This window comes from Leptonychotes weddellii, chromosome 12, assembly GCF_054177405.1.
Source record: "Leptonychotes weddellii isolate Sample4059 chromosome 12, ASM5417740v2, whole genome shotgun sequence".
Lineage (NCBI taxonomy): Eukaryota > Metazoa > Chordata > Mammalia > Carnivora > Phocidae > Leptonychotes > Leptonychotes weddellii.
This window is the reverse complement of record NC_138380.1, coordinates 1,223,728-1,245,777: the sequence shown is the minus strand read 5'-3', so window position 1 is coordinate 1,245,777 and position 22,050 is coordinate 1,223,728. Positions and strand designations below refer to the sequence as shown.

At 48.0% G+C, this 22,050-nt stretch overlaps 2 protein-coding genes across 6 annotated transcripts in view; both read left to right on the top strand.

Annotated features, from left to right (window-relative positions):
- LOC145716435 (uncharacterized) overlaps positions 1-7,004 on the top strand; it is a 10,723-nt gene extending 3,719 nt beyond the window's left edge. For both annotated transcript variants that reach the window (XM_081799767.1, XM_081799766.1), the window contains one exon: positions 17-7,004. In XM_081799767.1, the coding sequence (XP_081655893.1) occupies positions 17-324 (308 nt within the window). In that variant the 3' untranslated portion in view covers positions 325-7,004. The remainder of the gene's footprint in view (positions 1-16) is intronic.
- The window catches only part of DNAJB6 (DnaJ heat shock protein family (Hsp40) member B6), a 398,231-nt gene that overhangs the window by 360,432 nt on the left and 15,749 nt on the right, over positions 1-22,050 (top strand). For all 4 annotated transcript variants that reach the window (XR_014139062.1, XM_081799764.1, XM_081799763.1 and 1 more), the window contains exons 6-8: positions 7,066-7,197; positions 8,970-9,111; positions 9,627-9,697. Coding sequence is in view for 3 of the 4 variants with exons in the window: in XM_081799764.1 (XP_081655890.1) it covers positions 7,066-7,197; positions 8,970-9,111; positions 9,627-9,697 (345 nt within the window). In the remaining variant the exon portion in view is untranslated. The remainder of the gene's footprint in view (positions 1-7,065; positions 7,198-8,969; positions 9,112-9,626; positions 9,698-22,050) is intronic.

The following is a 22,050-nucleotide window of genomic DNA, read 5'->3' as shown; positions in this document are numbered from 1 at the left end:
CATTTTGCTCTCCCAGGGTTCGAGGAGGTGGCGAGTGAGGAGTTGGAGCCCGGGTTTGAGGACTCGGCAGAAGACGGCCAGAGTGAAGAGAACAGCGAGGTTTTGGATGTGATATCTAGCGAGGAGCTTGATGTCTATAGTGAAGATGAGCCAAGCGAAGGCTGTAGCCGGGGCCAGGGCGAGCTTCTGAGTGAGGAGCTGGAGTTTGTGTCCAGTGAGGATGAGGCGGGTCCAGGGGACGTGGAGGAGCTCAGCGAGGAGTGCGAGGAGCTGCTGAGTGAGGACAGCGGCCTGGAGCTGGAGGGGCTGCCCGTGGGGCAGTGAGCCTGGGCTGGCCGATGGAATAAAATGTTTGTGCCTTACTGACTAGTGCCTGAGACAGTCCTTGCTCAGACAGCCTAGCCAACCTGGGGGCACTGGAGGGGACAAGGGGTGGAACCCCAGGAGGAGAGGCGGGGCAGCTCCTGCAGGCTGGTGGTCCCGCAGGGCTTAGCCGCCGCTTTCAGGCCCGCTGGGTGTCCTGGGGGGCGCGGCCAAAACGGTTCCACAGGCATGGGGGCTGACAGCAGGAACTGATGCCTCTTGGTCCTGGAAGCCGGGAGTCTGAAACTAGGTCCTGGGAGGGAGCAGCTCTTCCAGGCCTCTGTCGAGCTTCTGGTGGTCTCAGATGGTCCTTGCGTGTAGCCTTCTCTTCCCTGTGTGTGCACATCGTGCTGCCTCTGCGTGTCCCTGTCCAAATTTCCCCCTCCTAGAGACACTACCGCTCCTGGATTCAGACCCACCTTACCGAGCTCATCTTAACTCCATCCTCAGCAAAGACTCTGTTTCCTTCTGAATTAGGTCACACTCACGGGGCTTGGGGCTTTGGGATTCCACATCATTTTGGAGGGCCACAGTCCATCCTGTAACGTCGTTTTCCCTAAAGAGTTGTCTGTTAGAAGCAGCCAATTTTGGACGGAGAAAGAAGGGGAAGCCTTGAAGTGAGATGTGCCAAAAGAAACTAGAAGTCAGGTCAGAGGCACGGCTGCCCTCCCGAATTCCTTAGGGCATCCTTGCACACGCGTAAGTTGAAAGAAGGCAGGGAATAAGACTTAAAAATCCACATAGGTAACGGAGCGTGTTAGACTGGTTTCCAGCTGTAGTAGCTAAAGACGGTCTCCATGCACCTTCTATAGCGACCACAGAGCCCGTGGTCCTGAATGGGGGGGGGGGGGCACTGTTGCTGCCCCTCTGGCTTCTTGTTCCTCTTGGAGGAGGCTTAGCGCTCTGGTCAGATTCCCCTGGAGAACATACCAGAGTGTGTCGTTCTGGCTCATTTGAGAACTCTTGCTCTTGGACTGTGGAAATAGTCCATTTTCAGTTGAAGGTAGCTGGCGACGCCGGCTTTTCGGTGCGTGAGTTTGTGCCTGCGAGTGATTCAGACTTGGTTCCTGTCACTCTGCTCCCTCAGCTGCACCCCCAGCAGGGAGAGGAGAAGGCTGGTTCCTGCAGAAGGTGGTTCGAGAACTGTTCCTGGGCTGGGAGAACAGCAGTGCTGGCCACCCCACTGGGGGTGGGGCACCCCGTAGTGAGGGTCTGCATGCCGGCTCTGGATCACGCAGATGGCCAGGCCCTCTGTGTGCGGTTTCCGTTTTCTGGGGGAAGCCAGTGCCTTGACTTGTGTTGGTTCTTAGACTTCTAGTGTAGTTGTGGGCCTCGCTTGGGTCAGTTTGCAGAGTCTCTTGTAGGTTTGGCTCCTCATGTCTTCCACGTGGAACTTTGGACTCTGTAGTTGAGGGGACCACTTCCTTCCTGGGAACCTGGGGAAGATGTTCTGTGGCCGCAGCTGTGGGAGAGCGTAGGGAAGTCGAACAGGCAGCACTCTTTATTTGAAATGCCCGTGCTGCGTTCAGATTTTGTTTTGTTCTGTTCCCTGCAGTTTTTCTCTGTGGCTGGGGAGTCCACAGTGTGAGGCCCTGGGGGAAAGAGCAGCTGGTGCCTCCTGCCATTAAAGCCTCTTCTTTTTGGTTGGGTTTGTTCTTCCTGGAGTGTGTACTTCGGGTTGGTGGGCTAGGAGCAGTACTGATCATGGTGGATTTAGTTTTGTTTCTGTGCTTGCGTTTGCTGTGGGCTTAAAGGAGTTATTTGATCTGTTCCTCCGAATTTGTTTTGTGGTTATCAGATACTGAATTTTGGTATAAAACTTAAGAAAATGTATGGCTTAAAACATCTTTCACAATACTTCTTTTTTCCTTAAGGCTGTTTGTATGTATGCATGCACGTAAGCATTTGTTACAGTGGGTTTTGTGCAAAATTATTCCACAACATTCAGTTAAATGTACTTTTTGTCCTAAGTTTGACCTTGTTACTTTGGTCTTGATGAGTATTTTGCTGATATCACTGATCCTTTCAAGGATTCGGTTTCCTGTTTTGAGAGACTAGCAGGATCATCTCTGAGGTGGAGAAGGTGTGCTATATATCCAGGGCTCGGTGCCTCAAGCCCTCAGGTGACCGTGTTGGCTTACACTCCAGACCTGTGTCTGTTTCAGGTCGCCTTGGTATCTCCCCTGCCTAAAGATCCTTGTAAAATAAATGATCAGAAATACTGGTTTCATTTTTTGAAATCTGTATTCCATTTCTCCAGAGAGAAGCAACGTGGTCTATATTTACATATTTCTGTTTCTGACTACATATCCATATCTGAGGAAGTTCACTATAAGGAGTTGGCTCAGTCGATTATGGAGACTTACAAGTTCAAAATTTGCAGAGCTGCTGTCTCGATTGGAGTCCAAAGGCCATCAGGCTGGAAGAGCCAGTGTTCGAGTTGAAAACCCATCAGGCTGGAGGATTCTCTTACTTGGGGGAGGGTGGTCTTTTGTTCTCTTCAGCCCTTCCACGGATTGGATGAGGCCAGCCACTCAGGCTACTGATCTAAATGTTAATCTCATCCAAAACACCCTCAGAGACACACCCGGAACAGTAATTGACCAAATATCTGAGCACCCTGGGGCCCCTTGAAGTTGCCATGTGAAATTCACCACCACAGGCCCACCCTCTGTCAACTTGATACCCATACTCCTCTCCTGAAGTTACTACACTTAATCTCCAAATAAAGATAATAGCGCAGTTATAATTTTCCCTAACATGAGAATAGCTATCCTGTATATGCCTGAAAATGCACTAACATTTCTCCCTGATGGGGAGGTGAGGTCCTGAAATACTGTGATAAAAAGTGTATGTCTTAGGTTACATGGTAAGGGGATAAGAGAGGCGGAGAACAAGATGTTTAACGTATTAAAACGTGTTCACAAACCTCTATAACAAAATAAGAAGGGGGTACTCATGGAGTACCTTCTTTAAGGAGTCAGGTGTGGTCGCAGCTGATGTTTGTTAAGTATGGTGGGCCCTTGAATAAACAGGTCTGAACTACGCGGCTCCACTTTTGTAGGGTTTTTTTTTTTTTTTTTTGGATTACAGTATTGTAAATGTATTTTATGATTTTCTTAATATTTGGTATTCTCTAGCTTACATTATTGAAAGAATACAGAATATAATACCTACAACATAGAAAGTATGTGAATCACCTGTGTTCTAGGTGAGGCTTCCTGTCAACTGTAGGTTATGAGCAGTTAAGCATTTGGAGAGTCAGAAGTTAAACTCAGATTTGTGACTGTGTGAGGGGTCAGGGCCTCTAAGCCCGCATTGTTCAGGGGTCTGTTCCTCCTGCGCACGCTCCCCATTTCCTCAGCCTTGAGCAGACACCTCAGCTGGCTGTGGTTTGTATGCCCACTGGGCTGAAAGTAAAACCGTACTTGGTAGCATGTTTGGCTATGTTACATTGTCTTACTACAATTTTATTTCTAAAATACAAATAAAATATTCATCATTTTTATATCTCAAAAATGATGCATACTCAAGAATTTGGGAAATATAAATGAGGTAAAGGGGTAATCAACATTTGTCTTGCTACCAATTAAAAATCCACTGTTAATATTTTTCACCTATAGTAGTTGTAATGTGTTACCTAAATGTTCTCTTCTGCCTTTTTCTAAAGCCTAAACTTAATGCTCATTTAAAATGTGCATTTAAAATGCTATTTACCTCCTCCTCTTTTGGAAAGTTTGGTTATTTTCAATTTTCAGTATATAATTCTTTGAATTCTTTTTAGTGCAGTGTAGTATTTCCATGTTTGAGATGAGTGATTTCCCTGAAGTAGAAATGCTGGGTTGAAGAGTTTTTAAAAATTGATTGTATTTAGTTTGGGGCTTGAAGATTTTGAAAGGTCACGGTACACAGTCTTTAACTGCTTTTTGAAAGGGTACAAACCAGCAATAGCCAGTGATAAGCTCTTAATAAAGATTTGTCTAATTTTACAGTGGCTGCTTTTAACAGCATAAGCATATTAAAAAAAGAAAGTGTTTGTGTCACCATGACTGATGTAACTGAGACTTCTCATTTTCAGGGTTAAACCTTTATAACTTTAATTTTGAAATTACATAACGTAAAATTCAGTGAGTAAAATGACTACCCGAGTTGTAGAAAAGCATTTAGGCTGTGCAATATCAACAACAACAAAAATAAACAAGATAAAGGAGTTTTTAGAAAAATACCAGAAAATATAAACTGAAAATCCACTGGCCTTACTCCTACTTCTAAACCAGCTTTCGAAGTAGCTTCTGAAGAATGGAATTGTATAATTATGCAAGTCTTCATTTAGCCTAGAGTGTGAGCATTTGAGCCCGTGTGTCTGATGGTGGTACCATAAGGCCCCTGGATCTCGCTCTCAAGAGAACAGCGCTAAGGATTTGATTGCCGTGTGAACCTCAAGAAGTTAATAAGTACGTTAGAAGAACAAACACGGTAGGATTCAGTGTAAATGAAGTCTCAGGTGCAGAACAACATGGTTTTAGGGATTCCTGAAAGCGTAAAGCAGGCCATGTAAATTCTTTTTGATGTTAACTTCTTAGGGGAGAGTCAGAAGTTGCACAGTAAATTTAAATTGCATTTGTAATGTTTGTTTCTTCACGTGAGTGGTGGACATCAGGGTGGCTCTGACAAAATTTGGTGTCACCGGTGTGTAGGCTGTGGTTTTATTTGAATAGGGTGAGTCTCTGGAGAAATTCAAGTGTTAACTAGCTTTAGATAAGATGAACTTCCATTTATACTTCTGTTACAATGGACTGTAAGCCCAGCCCCATTTACAAAGTAGTAGGTCATAAATGATTTTCCTAGGAATTATTTTGTGAAGGGCAGCATTTGCTGTGGAATGTTGGCATGAAGTTGCAACACCAGCAGGCTGGGGGTTGACTTGCCAGCAGTTAGCAGTTCTAACCCAGTACCCTCTGTGACCCTTGGATTGGCTCCTCTGGGTCCAGTGGGGCCATGTCTGCACACTGGGATTGCACGTAGGCCTTCCTCCTTCCTCTGGCACCTTCTCCTTTCTAAAGCGCTTTCAGGAGGGCACCAGTAACCAGCGACTCTGAATGTGTCCTTCAGGCCCATCTTCCTGCACGTAGCATTAGATAAAGCAGACCAGCCGATTTTCGCTGAGAACAGCTCAAAGAGGCCAAGACTGTGCCCGCGCTCTTTACTTGGCCCTATTTTGAGCTTCTTAGCCTTGCCTAGCCGTCTGCTCTCAACTCGCGGGTCCTCCGTGTGTCTCTGCGGATCATGGCAGAGTTCACCACGAAGGTCACGTGTGTCTGTGCCCTTGAGTTGTGTCGTGAACTCCCCTGCTTTGGTCAATCTTGCCCGGTCGTACCGAATACACCATCCTGGTTCTGTAGTTTGTTTCTCTGGCATGCATTTTTTTCTTACCATTCATCAGGATTCCTTGAGCTTCTCTATTTCCCTGGGGAAAAAAAATAACACTGATTAATTCACAGAACCGCAGTGTATTTTTAAAAAGTTTGTATGATTCCTATGTTTTTAGTAAGTGCCCCATTGACTGATAACAAAATATCAGGGCTAATCTTATTTTTATTTTCAGGAGCATTTGGTATGTCTAATAGGAATACTATGGCTATCTGTGTCAGTAATTTTCTGTTAAAATAGAGCATGTTAATGTCTGCCAATTAACATTTATTCAGATTTGACTTTGACTAATCCTTTCTAGTTTTTTTTTGCTAATAGAAAAGTAAAGGGAATTCTTAAATCCTATGGCCCAGGATCAACAGCTATTAAATTTTGCCTCACTCGTTACACCATTCTCTATGTGTTATGCAAATAAATGTTAGAATAATCCATTTTTGTTTTTATTTCGTAATTACATTGGGGAAGGTAGCCCAGGTTCCCTGGAGTACAGTTACCTGAGTGTGAAGCCCCCTTAATCTTTCCAGTGGTGGCAGCAGGGACAGTGCCTGCTACTTGGACTCAGAGGCCATATTAAAACAGCTCTCTAAGAGCTCCTGGGTGGCTAGTCAGGTAAGTGACTGCCATCAGCTCCGGTCCTGATGCTGGGCTCCCTGCTCAGCGAGGAGTGTGCCGCTCCCTTTGCCCCTCCTGCCACTCAATGCACGCGGGCACACTCACTCTCAAATAAAAGAACTCCCTATGAGACTCTTAACTCCAGGGAACAAACTGAAGGTTGCTGGGGAGGGGGGTGGAGGATGGGGTAACAGGGTGACGGGATGTGATGAGCACTGGGTGTTATACGAAAGTGATGAGTTGCTAAATTCTGCCTCTGAAACTAATAGTACACTGTATATGTGCTAACTTGAATTTAAATAAGATCTTGACAGGAAAAAAAAAAAAAAAACAACCCCGGCTCCCTGTCTGAGTTTGAAGCACACATGAGTGATCTTGAATTTTATATTTGTTACATAGAATGATTGTGTCAGCAGTCTGGTTATTTATTCCTTAGTGTATTCTAGCTGTAGTTGAATTAGACGAGTAAGTTAAGTTGCTGATCATTAGATGAACTTTGGTTGCTCTGTAGATAAGCTTTGTTAAAACTTCTTGATAAGTTTTTTCTTCTGATGGAATAGTGTGTTATAAGGTGTTAACATGTTTTCCCTTTATCGCAGCTCTCCCATGAAAAAATAAGCTCGAATAAAGACTTTACAAACTGCATCTGTTTGTTTTTAGAAGACCCATTTGAGGACTTTTTTGGGAGTCGAAGAGGCACCCGTGGAAGCAGGAACCGAGGCACAGGGTCGTTTTTCTCTGCCTTCAGTGGATTTCCGTCTTTTGGAGGAGGGTTTTCTTCTTTTGATACAGGTATTAAATCCTTAGATTTAATGTCCAATCTGTGAACAGACATCAATGCCGATCAGCAGTTTCAGTTAGCACTTTGAAGAGTGTATATTCCTTTGGGTTAGAATAGCTTTGTAGATTTGCCAGTAGTTTCATGTGTGGAAAATCTGTACTTAGTAACCTATGTTTTCCCCCCTAATCTTCCCAAGACTGTTTTACTTGAAAATCCATTTCTAATCTTACTATTAAAGGTCAGCATTTAATGAAATTATTGGTTAAAAGGAGTTACTTGATTTGGGGTAAATAATTGTGAAAAAACCCACTTGTAGACGATCTCCCTGAATCCTTCTTTGTCAGACCTCCTTGGCAGCTTTAAAAAAAAAAAACAGTAGATAGTATTCTAGGAGGGTCCAGGTTGATGGGATCGGAAGGTGGGGTGGAACACTGTGTGCGAGTGCCCGTGGCCACGCAGAGTGCACGAGGGGGTGCGATCGTGTGTGACTGCCCTGCCCCACAGCAGTCAGTGGGCTGTGTAAAAGCAGCTCATCTGGGTCCTGATCCTCCGGGTGTGAGTTTGAGCCCCATGTTGGGTGTAGAGATTACGTTAAAAAAAATGTGCAAAAGGAGGGGGGCAGTTCATTAACCAGAGTATTATGCATGTGGCATGATATAATTACGTATTTTACCTGAAGAATTAGGGTCTTTTCTTGGAAGTTCATATAGTTCCTCTTAACAGAGGAGCTCTTGTTTTTTTTTCTGATTCTCTGATTATTTCAAATGCTACGTGGTAGGAATTGGCGGTTCTTGTTATGAAGGCTGCCCGCGGCATACAGCTCCGCGTTCTTCCCTTGGAGTACTGTGCTAGCGCCGTGGAGGGAAACGGTGGGTTTGCTGACCCTTGGCTGCAGAGGGCGACTGCAGACGGCCTGTCTACAGCAGCCCGTCGTTAGGGACTGCACAGTATGCTGCAGGAGAATTGCTCAGGCCTAAGGGAGAGTCAAAGAAAGCTGATTTAATACATCAACAAAATAGTACTTCATTTAAGAAATGGTGGCTAATGTGTTGGGAGGGGGTGTGTGGATGCAGACCTTACTTCTAGGAGCCTTGTAAAGCGTCATGTTTAGGGCGTATGGAGATTTGTTCTAATGTGAATATTTTCAAAGTGGGACGAGTAGTAATAAGCTCTTGAAACAAGCAAACCAGTCCCAGTATCAAAGGTTGCTTTGCTTTCGTGTAACTTGTGGAAATCAGGGATTTTAGTGGCTGGAGTGTGATGGCCGTAATTGAGAATGTTGTCCGCAAGTGAATTAGGCAGATTCATACTTTTTCAGTAAGTGTTTGCAGTATTCTTTCTAAAATTCTTGAGCTTTTTAATAATTCAGAGTGTCACCCCTTCGTGGTCACATTGCAAGGAGAAGGTAAGCAGGTTGGGTTCGGCGTTCTGTGCCGGTGAACGTTCTGCTCCTGCCGCACGGCGATGCCCATTGCCGTCCCGCTCCTCTGTGGTGCACGGGCCCGGCTGGCCGCCTGTTGCCAGGGTGAGCTGCCAGTGGGCTCAGCCGAGGGCCCGGCCGGGAGGGGGGCAGGAAATAGGATGCAACAAGGGGGGGGTCTCTCCTGCTCCCCAGCCTCCAGGGGAGCACGCGCCCTCCTTCCTCCTCCTCGTGGTTCCGGGGCCGCTCTGCTCAGGCACCACTCTCCTGGTTTGATCTGTTCCTTCGTGGTTTTCCTGTTACTCATACTTGGGTTACATTAGTACTGACACGTTGCTCCCTAATCTTCCTGTTTTCCCACAGGATTTACTTCCTTCCCGTCACCAGGTCACGGGGGCCTCACTTCGTTCTCTTCCACGGCATTTGCTGGTAGTGGGATGGGCAACTTCAAATCTATATCAACTTCTACTAAAATGGTTAATGGCAGAAAAATCACTACAAAGAGGTACGGTGGCTATTTATACCTTTTAAATAAGTAGGTGTACTGTTTGGTGGGTGCCACATGTCCTTTGCGGTGCGAGCGTGCACACGCACCCTCCGAGTGTAATGTGTAGGGTGTATGTTAAACCTGGCAGCGGTGGGATCTTGACGTCTGAATTAGAGCTTTCCCATTTGAACTGCTGCTTAATACTTCTGTAGCAGAAGTGATCTTTATGTAGAGCGACACTTAAAATGTGTAATAACATAGAAACGCCTGGAAGCTTCGGTTAGCGCTGCTAGAACAGTAACACCATGAACAGTGCGTGTTCACCTGCGTAGTGTTTGAGACGCCGCTCTTACCTGTCAGAAGAAATGTATTCTAAGAAGGAATTGTTGTCAGGTTGCTTTCACCTGTGTTTTTAGTCCTCAAGATCAGTGATTTCATATATGCGAGTGGGAATTACGCTTTTTAAAAATAGGCAGGTACATTCACATGTATTGACTTTAAAAAAAAGGTTTGAAATGCATTTTATCTTTCAGAATTGTGGAGAACGGTGAAGAAAGAGTGGAAGTGGAAGAGAACGGCCAGTTAAAGTCCTTAACGATAAATGGTAAGGAGCAGCTGCTGCGCTTGGATAACAAGTAACAACGCACGCGTGTGGCAGGCGCGTTAGCTGTAACGGGCACCGTTGAGGACTGACAGGAACGCTTTTTTTTTGAAGATTTCAAACGAACTCAACTTTCAGTATAACCGTACCTAATCTAAAGTATTTATACACAGCTCATCGGAGCCCTATTTGTCATAGACTTTTGAGTTTATTGTTGGGACCACATAATAGGACCATTGTTTGGGGGTTTTTTGTTTTTGTTCTTTTTGTTTTGTTTCGTTTTTGTTTTTGTTTTATGTCTTTAAAATTGTTGTAAATCTCTGTATGCACTTTGCTTTTTTATTAAACGTAATCCACGGTGGCCGTGACTCTTTCATAAACTAACACCAGCACGGACCTGCTTTTCCATCGTGCTTGAAACGTGAGCCAAGTAGAGTCAGCCTGCTGTGAAGTTAACATTGCCAGGATGAATCTTCCACAAAAATAATTTCAAGTTTTTTTCAGTATTTAGTAGTGAGAGATATTAATGCATTAATGGTAATACATTTCTCGTTTAATAATAAATTGAGGATGTTTTTCTAGTGTGCATGAATGCTGGCAACTTAGTAAGATTTGACAATTGTTTAAATATGTAATGTTAAGCTTAGGTTTAAAAAAGTAAAGCTGGTAAACTGGGTCTTTGTCATTTGCTTAAAAAAAAAATAATAAATGCGAATGTGTTTGGTGCATTCTTTCCTGAGTGGGGCCTGTAGCCTTCTTGTGTCTGTGTATGATTTTGTACCTGGGCTTCCAGTGTCCCTTCATTCTTGTTGAGTTCTGTTCCTCAAGGTGGACGCCGGTATTGAGTGACCTGTATTCCTTTTCCTCAGTATATTTGCAGGGTTGGTGTCTATTTTCCTATTTGTGTTACATAATGATGAGCAATTTATTGAAGCTTCTCCTATGGTAACATTTTTACGGGGAAGGAAGAAATAGCTATACGACTTTCTCATTCTTTACAAGTAGGTTCTAGTTTTCTAGGGTACGTTTGATGCCAGCTCATTTAAAGATGTGATATGCATGGCAAAGTCATGGGGTGACATAGGTGTGAACAAAAATAAAGCTCTTTTTTGTTTTTTGACGTGTAAAATCACGTTGAAGATCCAGTCACCAGTGACTAGAATTCCAGCCAGAGGGATGTTAAACTGGACGTGGCTTGCATTTGAACAACCCCAATCAGCTTTGTTTTGGGTAAGCATAGGGTCCTGCCAGAAAGACAGGAGGACCTAGGGTGGTTCCTTCATGACAGACAAATTCCTGTCTGTGCAGGCCCAATTAGAAGGCATGTGGAAATTGCCCAGGTACCATAGAGTCTTTACAGAATCAAATGTTTTTGTTGGAAACAAAGAGTATTGTAGAAAATTTCATAGAAACTAAAAACAGTGCAGAATGCAGTGTAAGTTCTTGAAGACAGTTGAACTAAGGGAAGCTGTGAAACGTGCTGTCCTAGCCCTCCAGGCCTGTGGAGAAGAGAAGCCTGTTGTAGGTTCACAAACCAAAATTCTGATACTAGAAAGCCCACTTGGTTTAGGCCGTTAGGATGGATGATTTCTCTGTCATTGAGAAACTGCAGTTGATAACCTGGAACTGAACAGACGTAGAATTTACAGTTGTCATTAAAGGTGGGTGGGATGAACCCTCCCGATAGAGCAGGTTGATGCTCCCGTAGGGGAGCAAGAAGTCCTGTCTACTCCCTTAGTTAGAGCTTCCCGGGAGGCATTGCACTAGACCTGTGGTCTCCCGTTTGGGATCCTTCTGGGGCGGGGGTGTGGGGGGTGGGGGTTGAGACTGTCGGGTGCACGTCCCGCTGTGAACTCTTCCTTTACAATGCAGGATAGAGGCAGAGGTTTCTGACTTCAGAGAGTCCTTCTGCTGAAATTTCTTGGTGGGGAGCATCCCCGTCAAATGTTCTTCATTGGCATTGGGGGAACGTGGCCTTCGTTCTGCACTTGTGTTGTTGATAGGAATGTTCATTTTACAAATTTGTCTGGGGCGGGGGGGTGCGTGTTAAGGAGTCCCTTTTACCCGGAGCCGTGAGGCGTCTTCCCAGCTCTGGCAGCATCGCTCCCATGAGGAATGACGTGCGAGAAGAGCTCATAGTGGACATTGCAGGCTCTGGTCATTTGTTGGTCCCTATGCTTTTCTGTGATTCTGTAGGCTCGGATGCCTTGTGGAAACAGCGGGGTGCCTGCCCCGACGGGCCCACATCCCGTGTGCACCGTCTGTCACGCACTGCGTGTCCTGTCTGCCATGTGCTGCATGTCTCTGTTAAGGGGCAGAAATCCTTACAGTCCTTGAAGAGGACGGGACAGCACACATTTGGGATGTCAGGCTGCTCTTTCCCCTGCATCCCTGTGGTCCCTCAGTTGGTCTGATTGAGTTCGATGGATTTTGCTTCCTTTACGGCTCCAGAGGCTCCAGATGCGAGTTTGGGAACTCAGTAACTTTATGATGAAGACGATGATGATGTTCGTGGCTGCACGAATGGCGATTTGTCCTTCCTCTCTTTTCTTTGAAGTTCTTTCAAGGGCAAATTGTATAGATTTGTAGAGTTAGCTTTAGATTTCCTGAAGTTACTCTTAGAATCTGTGTACCTAGTCTGCTGAAGTCTGTTCCTTACAGAATGGCCAAGCTTGAGGGGGAGATGGCATCTTTCTAGTCAGTGGTCATTTCTGTTTATTATCTTCTAAAGGTTTAAAATTTCTCCTTGATGACCTACCTCCTAGCTATCACTACCCTCTTTCAGGGACTACTCTTCTCATTTTTCTTTGAAGCGCTACCTAATTAGTTTGAAATTTTATTTTCAGAGAATCGAATAGTAGTTTATAATCGGTCTTACTGTCTTTGCTCTTGGATTTCCGTAGTGGCGAAAGTTAACCATCAGCATGTTCAGTAACAGGATGGAGGTAGTAGTAACCATTTCTGGAGGTTTTCAAGCCCAAAATTGCCTAGTAAATTGGAACAGTTGATACTGTGTGGTCAAGAGGGGTTGACTTTTATGACCCAATGGCTTATATTTAAAAAAAAAAAAAAATTCTGATACCACCTCAGGTGTTTTTGTGGTCAGTACTTGTGCATTGGGTGGTTAAATGATGCAAGTCCTTCAAGAAACGTTGACTTCCATTTTTCTTCTCCATCCGCATTTCCTGTGTCCTTCCAGCATGTAATGCACCCGCTTTGATTTTTAGGTATTTCTCCCAATCTGGTCATGTGGGTGACTTTCTGTTCTTGCTTCATCCACTGTGAGAATGCTATTCTGTACTCCTTGAGCTGTAGTGATTGCATTAATTAGATGTAGACCTTGGTTTTTAGTATTATTAACAGTTGGGACTGCGATAGGCCAGATGACTTTTGGCTATATTAGTTTCTACATCTTGACATTTGAGAGGGTCAAGGGAGGGGAGGTTATAACAGCTCTTAACCATATCAGTCAGAAATGTGGAAGTCACGGAGATCCAGAGACCAGGACTCGTTGGGACTTTGGAGTCTCACTTGTTAGGGAGAACTGGACGTGGGCATCAAGAGGCCCATCAGCTCGCTGTTTGCCCTCGGGTGGCAAATACTTTCCTCTTGCCTTTGTTGTCAGGCACTCTCACACTACCTGGGTGGGTAAAGTCATTTACTGGGGACTGTCGGTCCTTTTCCTCGTATCTGAGCATTCAGAAAACAGAGGACCTGTTCTGGAGTGCAAGTGTGACGAGTAGAGGCCCTTTGGGGGGCACCACTCACTGAGCTGGTGCTCGAGGAGTAAGCCCAGCATGGCGGTGACTGTCCCTCTCCATTCCTCCTCGTTCACCTGGGAAAGCATCGTGCCCTGCTCCTTCATGCCACGTAATGACCAGGTGTGGCTTGGGAGGGCTTGAGGGTGCATCTTGGTTTACAACACTTCTTTGCTCTTTGGGCCCTGACTAGTAAATGTTCAGTTTCATAGTCTTGTAAACTGCAGTTTATTACATACGGGATTGATGTGTGTCAGGAAAGCGTGTCTCGCCATCATGCCCTTCTCCCCACCCCACCCTCCTCTTACGCTCACTGCTGGGGACTGCATCCTAATACTGCAAGCATTCCACACATGGGTAGTAGATAGAGAACACAGGCCTTTCTTAGCAAGTGGCAGGGAGCCTCGCCGAAGAACCGTGGAACTGGAGATGATGTTGCAGAAGTCGGATTGGCTCCTTTCTGCTGATGCTTTGGGAAAACCACCTTACTCTGGTGTGACCTTCTGCCCTGTGCGTGGACTGAGTGCACAAGCTGGTACAGTGGGGGTGGGTGGATCGTAGCATGTTGGTTAAACTTCAGTCTTTTTGAGTTGGCAGCCCGACACACTGGTGGGAATGGTTGCCTGAGCAGAAGCCTGGTTCCTGGCGCTGTCCCTCCATCCCCGCACACGCACGCGGTGAAATTGCAGTTGTGTGGAGTCTGAAGCCTGTGGGAGGCTTGTTTCTCAGGCGTTTCCTGCATTTTGTTTCTTTCATAATAGAGTTAGATTGTTTTGAGTATTAGTACACCAACATTCCTGTTTGTATATAATTCTTTTTTTTTTTTTTTTAAAGATTTTATTTATTTATTTGACAGAGAGAGACACAGCGAGAGAGGGAACACAAGCAGGGGGAGTGGGAGAGGGAGAAGCAGGCTCCCCGCAGAGCAGGGAGCCCGATGTAGGGCTCCATCCCAGGACCCTGGGACCATGACCTGAGCCGAAGGCAGACACTTAACGACTGAGCCACCCAGGCGCCCCACGGGTTCAGGGGTAGAATTTAGTGATTCATCAGTCTTCTATAATACCCAGTGCTTCATGCCCATCACCCAGCCACCTCATCCCCATACCCCCTTCCCCGTCAGCAACCCTCAGTTTGTTCCTGAGAGTTAAGACTCTCTTACGGTTTGTCTCCTCTGTTTTTGTCTGTCTTTTCCTTCCCTTCCCCTGTGTTCATCGAACTCTGGAACATTTCACGAATTTGCGTGTCCTCCCTTGAGTGGGGGCCATGCTAATCTTCCAATGTTCGTGTGCTGCTGAAGCAAGCACCCCGAACAGTTCTTTTAGTGACTTCCCAGCCTATCGTTAGGAGGTAAATTTCCCCTAAGAGGATATTAAGTACCAGTATTTCCCAATATTGATGGTGTGTTCTATCATGTCATGAATACACAGTATCATAGGACTATATACTTATACACATGCATTAACAAAGATACTAGGAGAAAACTGGACCACCAGAACAAAGATGTTCACTTGTCTTCTTCAGCTGCTCCCTTGGTCAGCTGACCCTTTTTGGCATCGATGTGGTAGGGTGGCAGGGAGGATGTGCCAAGGGCCTCATGAAGCCAGGCTGCCTGGCCAGTCTGCCCGCCCCGAATGTTAGGAACATTGCTGCTAATCAACCCTGAGCCTGAGCAGATAACCTCTTATCTGAGACTTTGGGGTTGCTTGATAGGATGCCAGGGCACTAACATGAAATCCAGAGCTGGAGGGAAGAGAAAGAGCGGTGGGCTCCATGTGTCCTGTCCGCCATCTCTGCTTGTCTTTCCTTTATTCGTGACCCATTTGATGAAGGGTCCATGCAGTTTGTTGAGCTGTGAAAATGTGTTCAAGGGCGTTGGGAAGGCATGAAGGACTGTCCAGAAGGCATGAGGAAGAGTTCCCGCAGAGTCCTGTGAGTTGTTGCCCATCATCTGCCAAGCAGGGATTGGATTTCCAGGCGGTTCCCGAGTGCCCGGCAGGGCCGGCCGGCCGGCCCGGTGCGTGGCATGTGCTCGCTCGCCCTTTGTGCTCTTGTGGCCTTGGCCTGATGCCCTTGTGCACCCCGGCAGAGTGGCTAGCAGCTTTTACCCCCAGTCTGCTCTTGTGGGAGTAGTTACATCAAATGAGGTTCCTAGAAGTTTAGTTGGGTTGAAACGTGTGCATGAAAATCGACATCACTTTCCACAAAGAATACTTCCCCGTCAACAATGGATTCCTCACATAACTTGTGAAGACTCAGTGATTTCTAAACTGGACATTTCTTTGGTTAATTAATTGGGTGGAGCATCTTGTTTGTTGGGGTTAGCTGGAGCATAACGTGTTTCTCCCAATTCCGGGGTCCCGTAGGTGCCTGTCACGGCGGGGTCTTTGTCCGTTGCCTGCTCTGTGGAGGTGATGGCCCTTTGCAGTGGTCATTTGTTCATTGGACTTACTGTGTGGTCGTCTTAGGATCTTCTCCAGAAAAGTGGCTTTGTTTGACCTTTGGTTTAATATCCTACATCTTCCACAACCAAGTTTTGTCTCATTTTCTTGTATGTTGACACATATTTGTCTCTTTGTTTCTTTAATTTACGTGGACTATTTGTGCTGAAAACATCTGACTTTCTCCCAAATGTCTTTCCGTGTTCCTCTTGTACATTTGCGTCAGACATATAGCTGTTTCAGGACTCCTCTCTCCTTTTGTTCTTTGGTCTTATTTTATGCCAGGATCACCCTGTGTTGGTTGTAGTGGTTGCCGGAAAGGGCAGCTTGTTCTCAAACCCATCTTGGGTGCTCCTAATGCTTCGAAATGAAAGGCACAGTCGGCTCCAGGTACCCACGCTTACCTGATTTCCTTTACTAACTGGCTATTGGGTATACCTGAGTGAGAAAGTAAGTTTTTATATTCCTTTTTATCCAGTTGCTTCACTGTACTTTTGGCTTACTCTGTTTTTATTTTTTTAGAGGCGGGGAAGGGCAGAGGAAGAGGGAGAGAATTTTTTTAAAAAGATTTTATTTGAGAGAGAGAGAGTGCAGAGAGAGGAGCGAGCACGAGCAGGAGGGAGGGGCAGAGGGAGAGGGAGAAGCAGACTCCCCAGTGAGCAGGGAGCCTGACATGGGGCTCCATCCCAGGACCTTGAGATCATGACCTGAGCCGAAACCAAGAGTCAGATGCTCAACCGACTGAGCCACCCAGACACCCCTTGGCTTACTCTTTTTTTTTTAAAGTATCAATTTTTTATAGCTAGATAGCCCTACTAGTTTTCGCCTATCTCCCCCTCCCCCATTTTTCTTACCCAATCATTAATACTGATAGTAGGGGTTTTTCCTCTTGTTCTCAGTAGTCTGGTTTTAGTAGTTGACTTCTGGGATTATGTGCTTGGCTGCAGCTTTCTCTTCCTGTTGAAGGAGAAAGCTGGGTGGCGATGCTGGGTTCTCTGACTTGAAGTCCCTGGGGCTCCCGAGTGTGCGGGAGGGTCTGGCCCGGATCTTTGTTTCACTGGGGTGCCTTCTGTGCTCTCTGTCCCCACGAGGAGAGAGGCGCCTTGCCGGCGAAGTCCTCTAGTCTTGGCATGTTTTCCAGTTACTGATACCTTCACAGTTTTCTGCCGTTCCTGGTTTGGTTTTTCTCCTTGTCGGTTGAGCACCTTGTGTTTCCAGGGAGCATGGCCGTCCGTCGAGGCTCAGGAGGCGTCAGTCACTCTGGTGAGAGTTCCTTCTCTCCTTGCATCTGTTCTTTCTGGAAACACTAGCTTTTAGTACTTTCCTATTGACAGGTTATCCAATTTTCATCGTTTTTCTTCCTATTCTCTTTGTTAGTTGCACTTTGAATATTTACAGCCTTTTTGTTCACAAATGGGAGTTTTTAAAATTCTGAGTTCAACGTATAAAACGTTCTTCATTTCTGTTGGTTTTTAAGGCTGTTGTGTTTTTATTTCCATTCAAAACATGGCCTAGAAGATATGAAACACCTGTTGTTTGGGATGTAGGGCTCAAAAACTGCAAGTTTTTACCTAGTCGATTCCGTGAACTTTATTCTGCTGGGTTTTTTTCCTCTCTTGGTTTGGTTATTTCTGTCCCTATTTATTTACCTTCTAAAAATGTTTAAAATGTTAATCCATCTACAATTTCCAAGTGAAGTATGGAGTCTAATTTTTATTTTCCCATATGAATGGCAGTTCTGTCCTTTCCCCACTGTGAAATGTGATTTAATTCTTAGTAATTTGCCTTTGGATTTTTTTTGAGATTGCTCATTAGGATACTGCTACGGTGAATAACTTTGTTAGGGATGGATTTTTAAAGAGAGAATACCTTGGCCCCTAACTCAGGAGAGCGCGCTCCATCGCCCAGCCGCGGGCCTTCCCACTGGCCACAGCGGGGTTGGAAGTGGAATCGAAGCAGCCCGCTGTCTGCGCAGCGTGGTCTGGGGCCGACCGGCTGGAGAGAGGCGCCTTCAGAGTGCTGTGTGCTGTGACAGACAGAGGCTCCAACACGCACGATTCTCTGTGTCCTCACGGAGTTTTAATGTGTCCCCTAGTTTTCTGTTAAATTCTCTTTTGAAGAATTCATTCATGGGAATGGTGCTAGTGAGTGGTGCTCACTGCTGGTGTTGAGCGGACACGGGGGCTGAGCTCTGGGTTCCCTGGCACCGCGATGGTGCACCTGGAGGAGCCTGCTGGCGCTGTGTGCCTGTTCCGTGGGCGGGGGAGCGGGGAGCGCAGGCTCCGGGTTCCTGCCGGTGTGGTTCTGATTCAGACAGCTGCAGCAGGTCCTTGGCACGTGCTTTGCTTCATCTGAAAGAGGTTTTTGAAAGATTTAACAGATGTCAATGTTTCACAGAAGACGCAGTCATTGAGAAGAAACGAGAAAAAATCAGATTTTATGAATATGCAAACCTGTGGAACTAGAATGTTTCTTCTGCTTTACGATGGGTCTTCTCAAGATTCATTTCCGTTGCTGTTAATTACCTCAGCTGTTCTCTGTCTCCACGAAGTCCTGCTTTGGAGCTGGGGTTACTGAGGACCGTGGGCCAAGCAAGCAGGCCCGGCAGCCCAGCCCGCTCGGGGCACAAGGGCTCCATTCACAGTTCAGGTGGCATTTTCCTCCCCTCTCCCCACGCCCACGCGGGTCCTGTCCTCTCGAGGCCCTGCTGCAGCTGGGGTAGGGCTGTGTGGCCCTGAGACCTCCGCCAGGTTCGCTGCAGGGACCTCGGGGGGCCGGGGGGCTGTGCGCTGGTGTCCTTCCACTTTCCGCACCATTTCCTTCCTGTGCATCATCCTCCGTCCTTGGTGGCCTTTGGGTTGTACGTGGGGGGTCAGCAGCCTCCTGCTACCAGTGAGGCATCAAACGTGAGCCCTCGTCACAGGATGGTGCCAGTCCCGGGAGGGAGGCCCAGTGACTTGAGATAAATCCGATGCAAGCCACAGACGAGAAGATGAAGCTCTGGCTAGTGTGCCTCTGCTCTCTTCCTTTTCCGGTTAGGATTGTGCTCAAGCCAACCGGACGCCCCAGGACATGTGATGGCCCCGTGTTCCAGGCGTCCTTGGCCTCACTGCCGCCATAACACTTTCTGCAGGTGCCGCGGGGTGAGCGGGATCCAGCCCGGTCCCCCCAGCCAGTCCGCACGGTCCGTCCCAGGTGCTGTGCTGGGTGGGGTTTCCCCGGGAGGCCCTCCTGCTTCAGGAAGTATCCTGGGCCGTGGCTGTGGCCCTGTGTCGGGAGGTTGCCAGGCTGCACGGTCTCTAACACCATTAGGCCTACGCCACACAGAGGCCTTTGAGGTCTTAACAGAGGCCCGTTGAGGACCGCCCCTGCCTGCCAGCCCCGGGAGATGTGCAGTCGGCCAGGCCCGGCTGGGGGAGAGGTGGTCGTGTCTGGTGGCCACGCCGTGGAGGCGCAGTGCAGCGCTCTGGGACCGGGTGAAGGAGCTCCGTCCTTGGTTTCAGCTGAAGTACTGGTGGGGAAGCCAGCAGCTCTGGGGCTCAGGGCCCAGCTTCCTTGTAGGCTGCTTTGTCGCGGCCCCTCCCTGGCCTTCACCCCAGATCGGGGTTCCACGCACCCGCTCCCAGCACTGCAGCCCCTCTCTGCCTGGGCTTGGGCCCCACTGTGACTTGGTTTCCTTTCATGTAACCAGCCATGGTGTGCTTTCCCTGTGTCCGGTTACTTGGAGAACTAGTCCTTGTCTCCCTTGAGCCGGTCTGCCTTCCCAGTCCAGCTTGCATGGTGTCCCTGTGTCACGTGTCCACCAACTGCTGGCTGGAATTGAGTCGTTGCCTTGTTGAAAACCGCTCAGGGACCCTGTCGGCTTAGGAGACATTTCAGGATCTGTGTGGTGCCTGTGTTTTCCTGTTCCTGTCCCAGGCCTCTCCATGGCCGCTCTGTCCTACGTCCCAGGCACATCCTGGTCCGTGCCGCTCCCTGTGCTGTTCCCATGTCCCGTTTTGTCCCCTTTGGGGGGACACTCGCCGTTGGTCCTGCATGCTGTGGATGTGCCGAGCACGAGGTGGGTGGCGCGGACCTCACCGTGGCACTGTGTTCTGTGCGTGTGTGTCCCGTCTACTGCATCTGTGAGAACAGGAGCCCTTCCCCATGCTGGTCTGCAGCGCCTGGCACAGACCGGGCCCTGAGGTTTGAGTGAGCCTTCTGATGGGCCAGTGGTGCATTTTTGGGTGTTTGTGTCATCTCCCATTGTGTTGGTGGTGGTCATGACTTGAGTAAGTAGGGATTTGCACCCCCCGCCTTGCCGGCGCCCCTGCCCGGGAACAGCAGCCACAACCAAGGCCTCTTGGATTGTACTTATTTGGGAAAAGGGATTCTGTTTTTATCTACGGAAGTTTGTTTTCATTTGCATATTATCAGGCCAGAGTGCACTCACTGTATCTGGACTCCATTTGGGGAAAGAACGGAGGCAATCTGACGGTCGGCCGTGCGCGCGGAGCAGCTGCTGAGCATTCCTTTCATAGCTTCTGGATGATCTCAGCATACTTTGGCTCGGACACTGCAGACCCTGTTTTTGTTTTTAAATTTTATAACTCGGTGCTGCAGGGCAGGACCGTTGCTGGTATATTTATAGTTTTCCGAATGAAAAAGATGCTCGGACTCTTGTAAGCAACATAAAGTTCAGTTAATTCACACGCAGGAGAAAACGCTTGCTGAAATCACACCGAGATAGTAAGTTCTGGGTGGGTTGTAGAACTAGAGGGGACTACTTTTTTCCAGGTATTTGTATTCTGTATTACCTTCATACAGTACAAAGCGGTCAACTCAAATCGTCGGAACAGCAGGAAGTGCCATAGAAGAGCAAGGGTCTAGTAATTGGCGAAGTCGGACAGGACCTGGGAAAAGGCTGTGGAAAGCAGCAAACTGCGACTTCTCAAGTGTGACCGTGGGTGTAGGGGATGAGGTGGGGGCAGCCGTGGTCAGTCTGGTTTTAATTCAGAAAGCTGTAAGTCACACCGGGCACCCGGGCACCCTGTGGCTTCGTGAGGTGCTGGAGGGCGTTGCTCGGGCGAGTTCCCCACAGACGCTCTCGCCCAGCGGTGCGGCCCTGACGCGGCAGCCGGGAGTGTTCCCGACCCGGCGCTGTCGTGTCCCGGGGCTTTGGCGGGAACCGAAGGCAGAACAGAGGCTCTGAAGATGGGCTGGGTTGGGGGTGGGGGGGCGGGGCGCGCGGAGTCTGGTGCTTCGGAAGGTCGGCAAGACTGCCCTGAAGTTGAGGTGAGGCAAAGCCAGTTCCGATCCCGCGGTGCTCACCCCCCTCAGAAGCTCCCTCTTCCGTCACCGTGAGGCCGGAGCAGTGGGTCCTGACGACCGGTTGACCTGACCCTTTGTGCCGCAGTCCATTCTGACACGGGGTGTGGGACGTCCTCGGTCCAGAGGCTCCTCCCTCTCCTTTCCATGTCGAGTCCCCTCCCCTTCCCCCTCCCCGAGGCTCTGCTGCGGTGGGGGGCGCGGTGGGGGGCGCGGTGGGGGGCGGCTCAGGCCCTGGCACGTGGAGTCTGCAGCCCGGTGCTCAGCCTGGGGGGCGCAGGCAGGCTTCCCGCCTCGCGGTGAGGACCAGAGGCTCCGACTCGGAAGCGATGGCGTTGCCCTGGGGCTCCAAACGGTCCAGTCCATCGTAACCCTCGTTCTTCTTGAAACCAGCACTTGAATCCCTTTCCTCAAACTCAGGCGTACGTGCAACCATCAGGGTGAGGGTGGTGGCCCCCCGTTTCATAACCTTGTCAACGCCTGCGAGCATACCGCACATTTAGTGGCTCAGTGAGTGCTTTGAATGTGCACGTGTGGACTGAGCCCTTGCAGAAAGTATCCAGCGAAGATTTGGGGTAAGACCGCGATTTAATCTTTGCTTCTCATTTCTGTCCTTTATCTCCTTTCTCTGAATCATTTTTCCTTGTTCTTGAGATACCGTCAAGTTTTGTGGGAACTCTGTGGGGTCAGTGACCTGATTGTTCCTGCTCCAGACCTGAGGAGCTCTCGGTGGCATGGCGGGCCTGGGGGAGCATAGAGGTCACTGTGTCCCCCGTAAGGGTCGACCGTGTAAATCAGGAAGAAAGCGACGTGTGGGACAGTAGGTGCTCAGCTGTGTGTCCTTCCACTA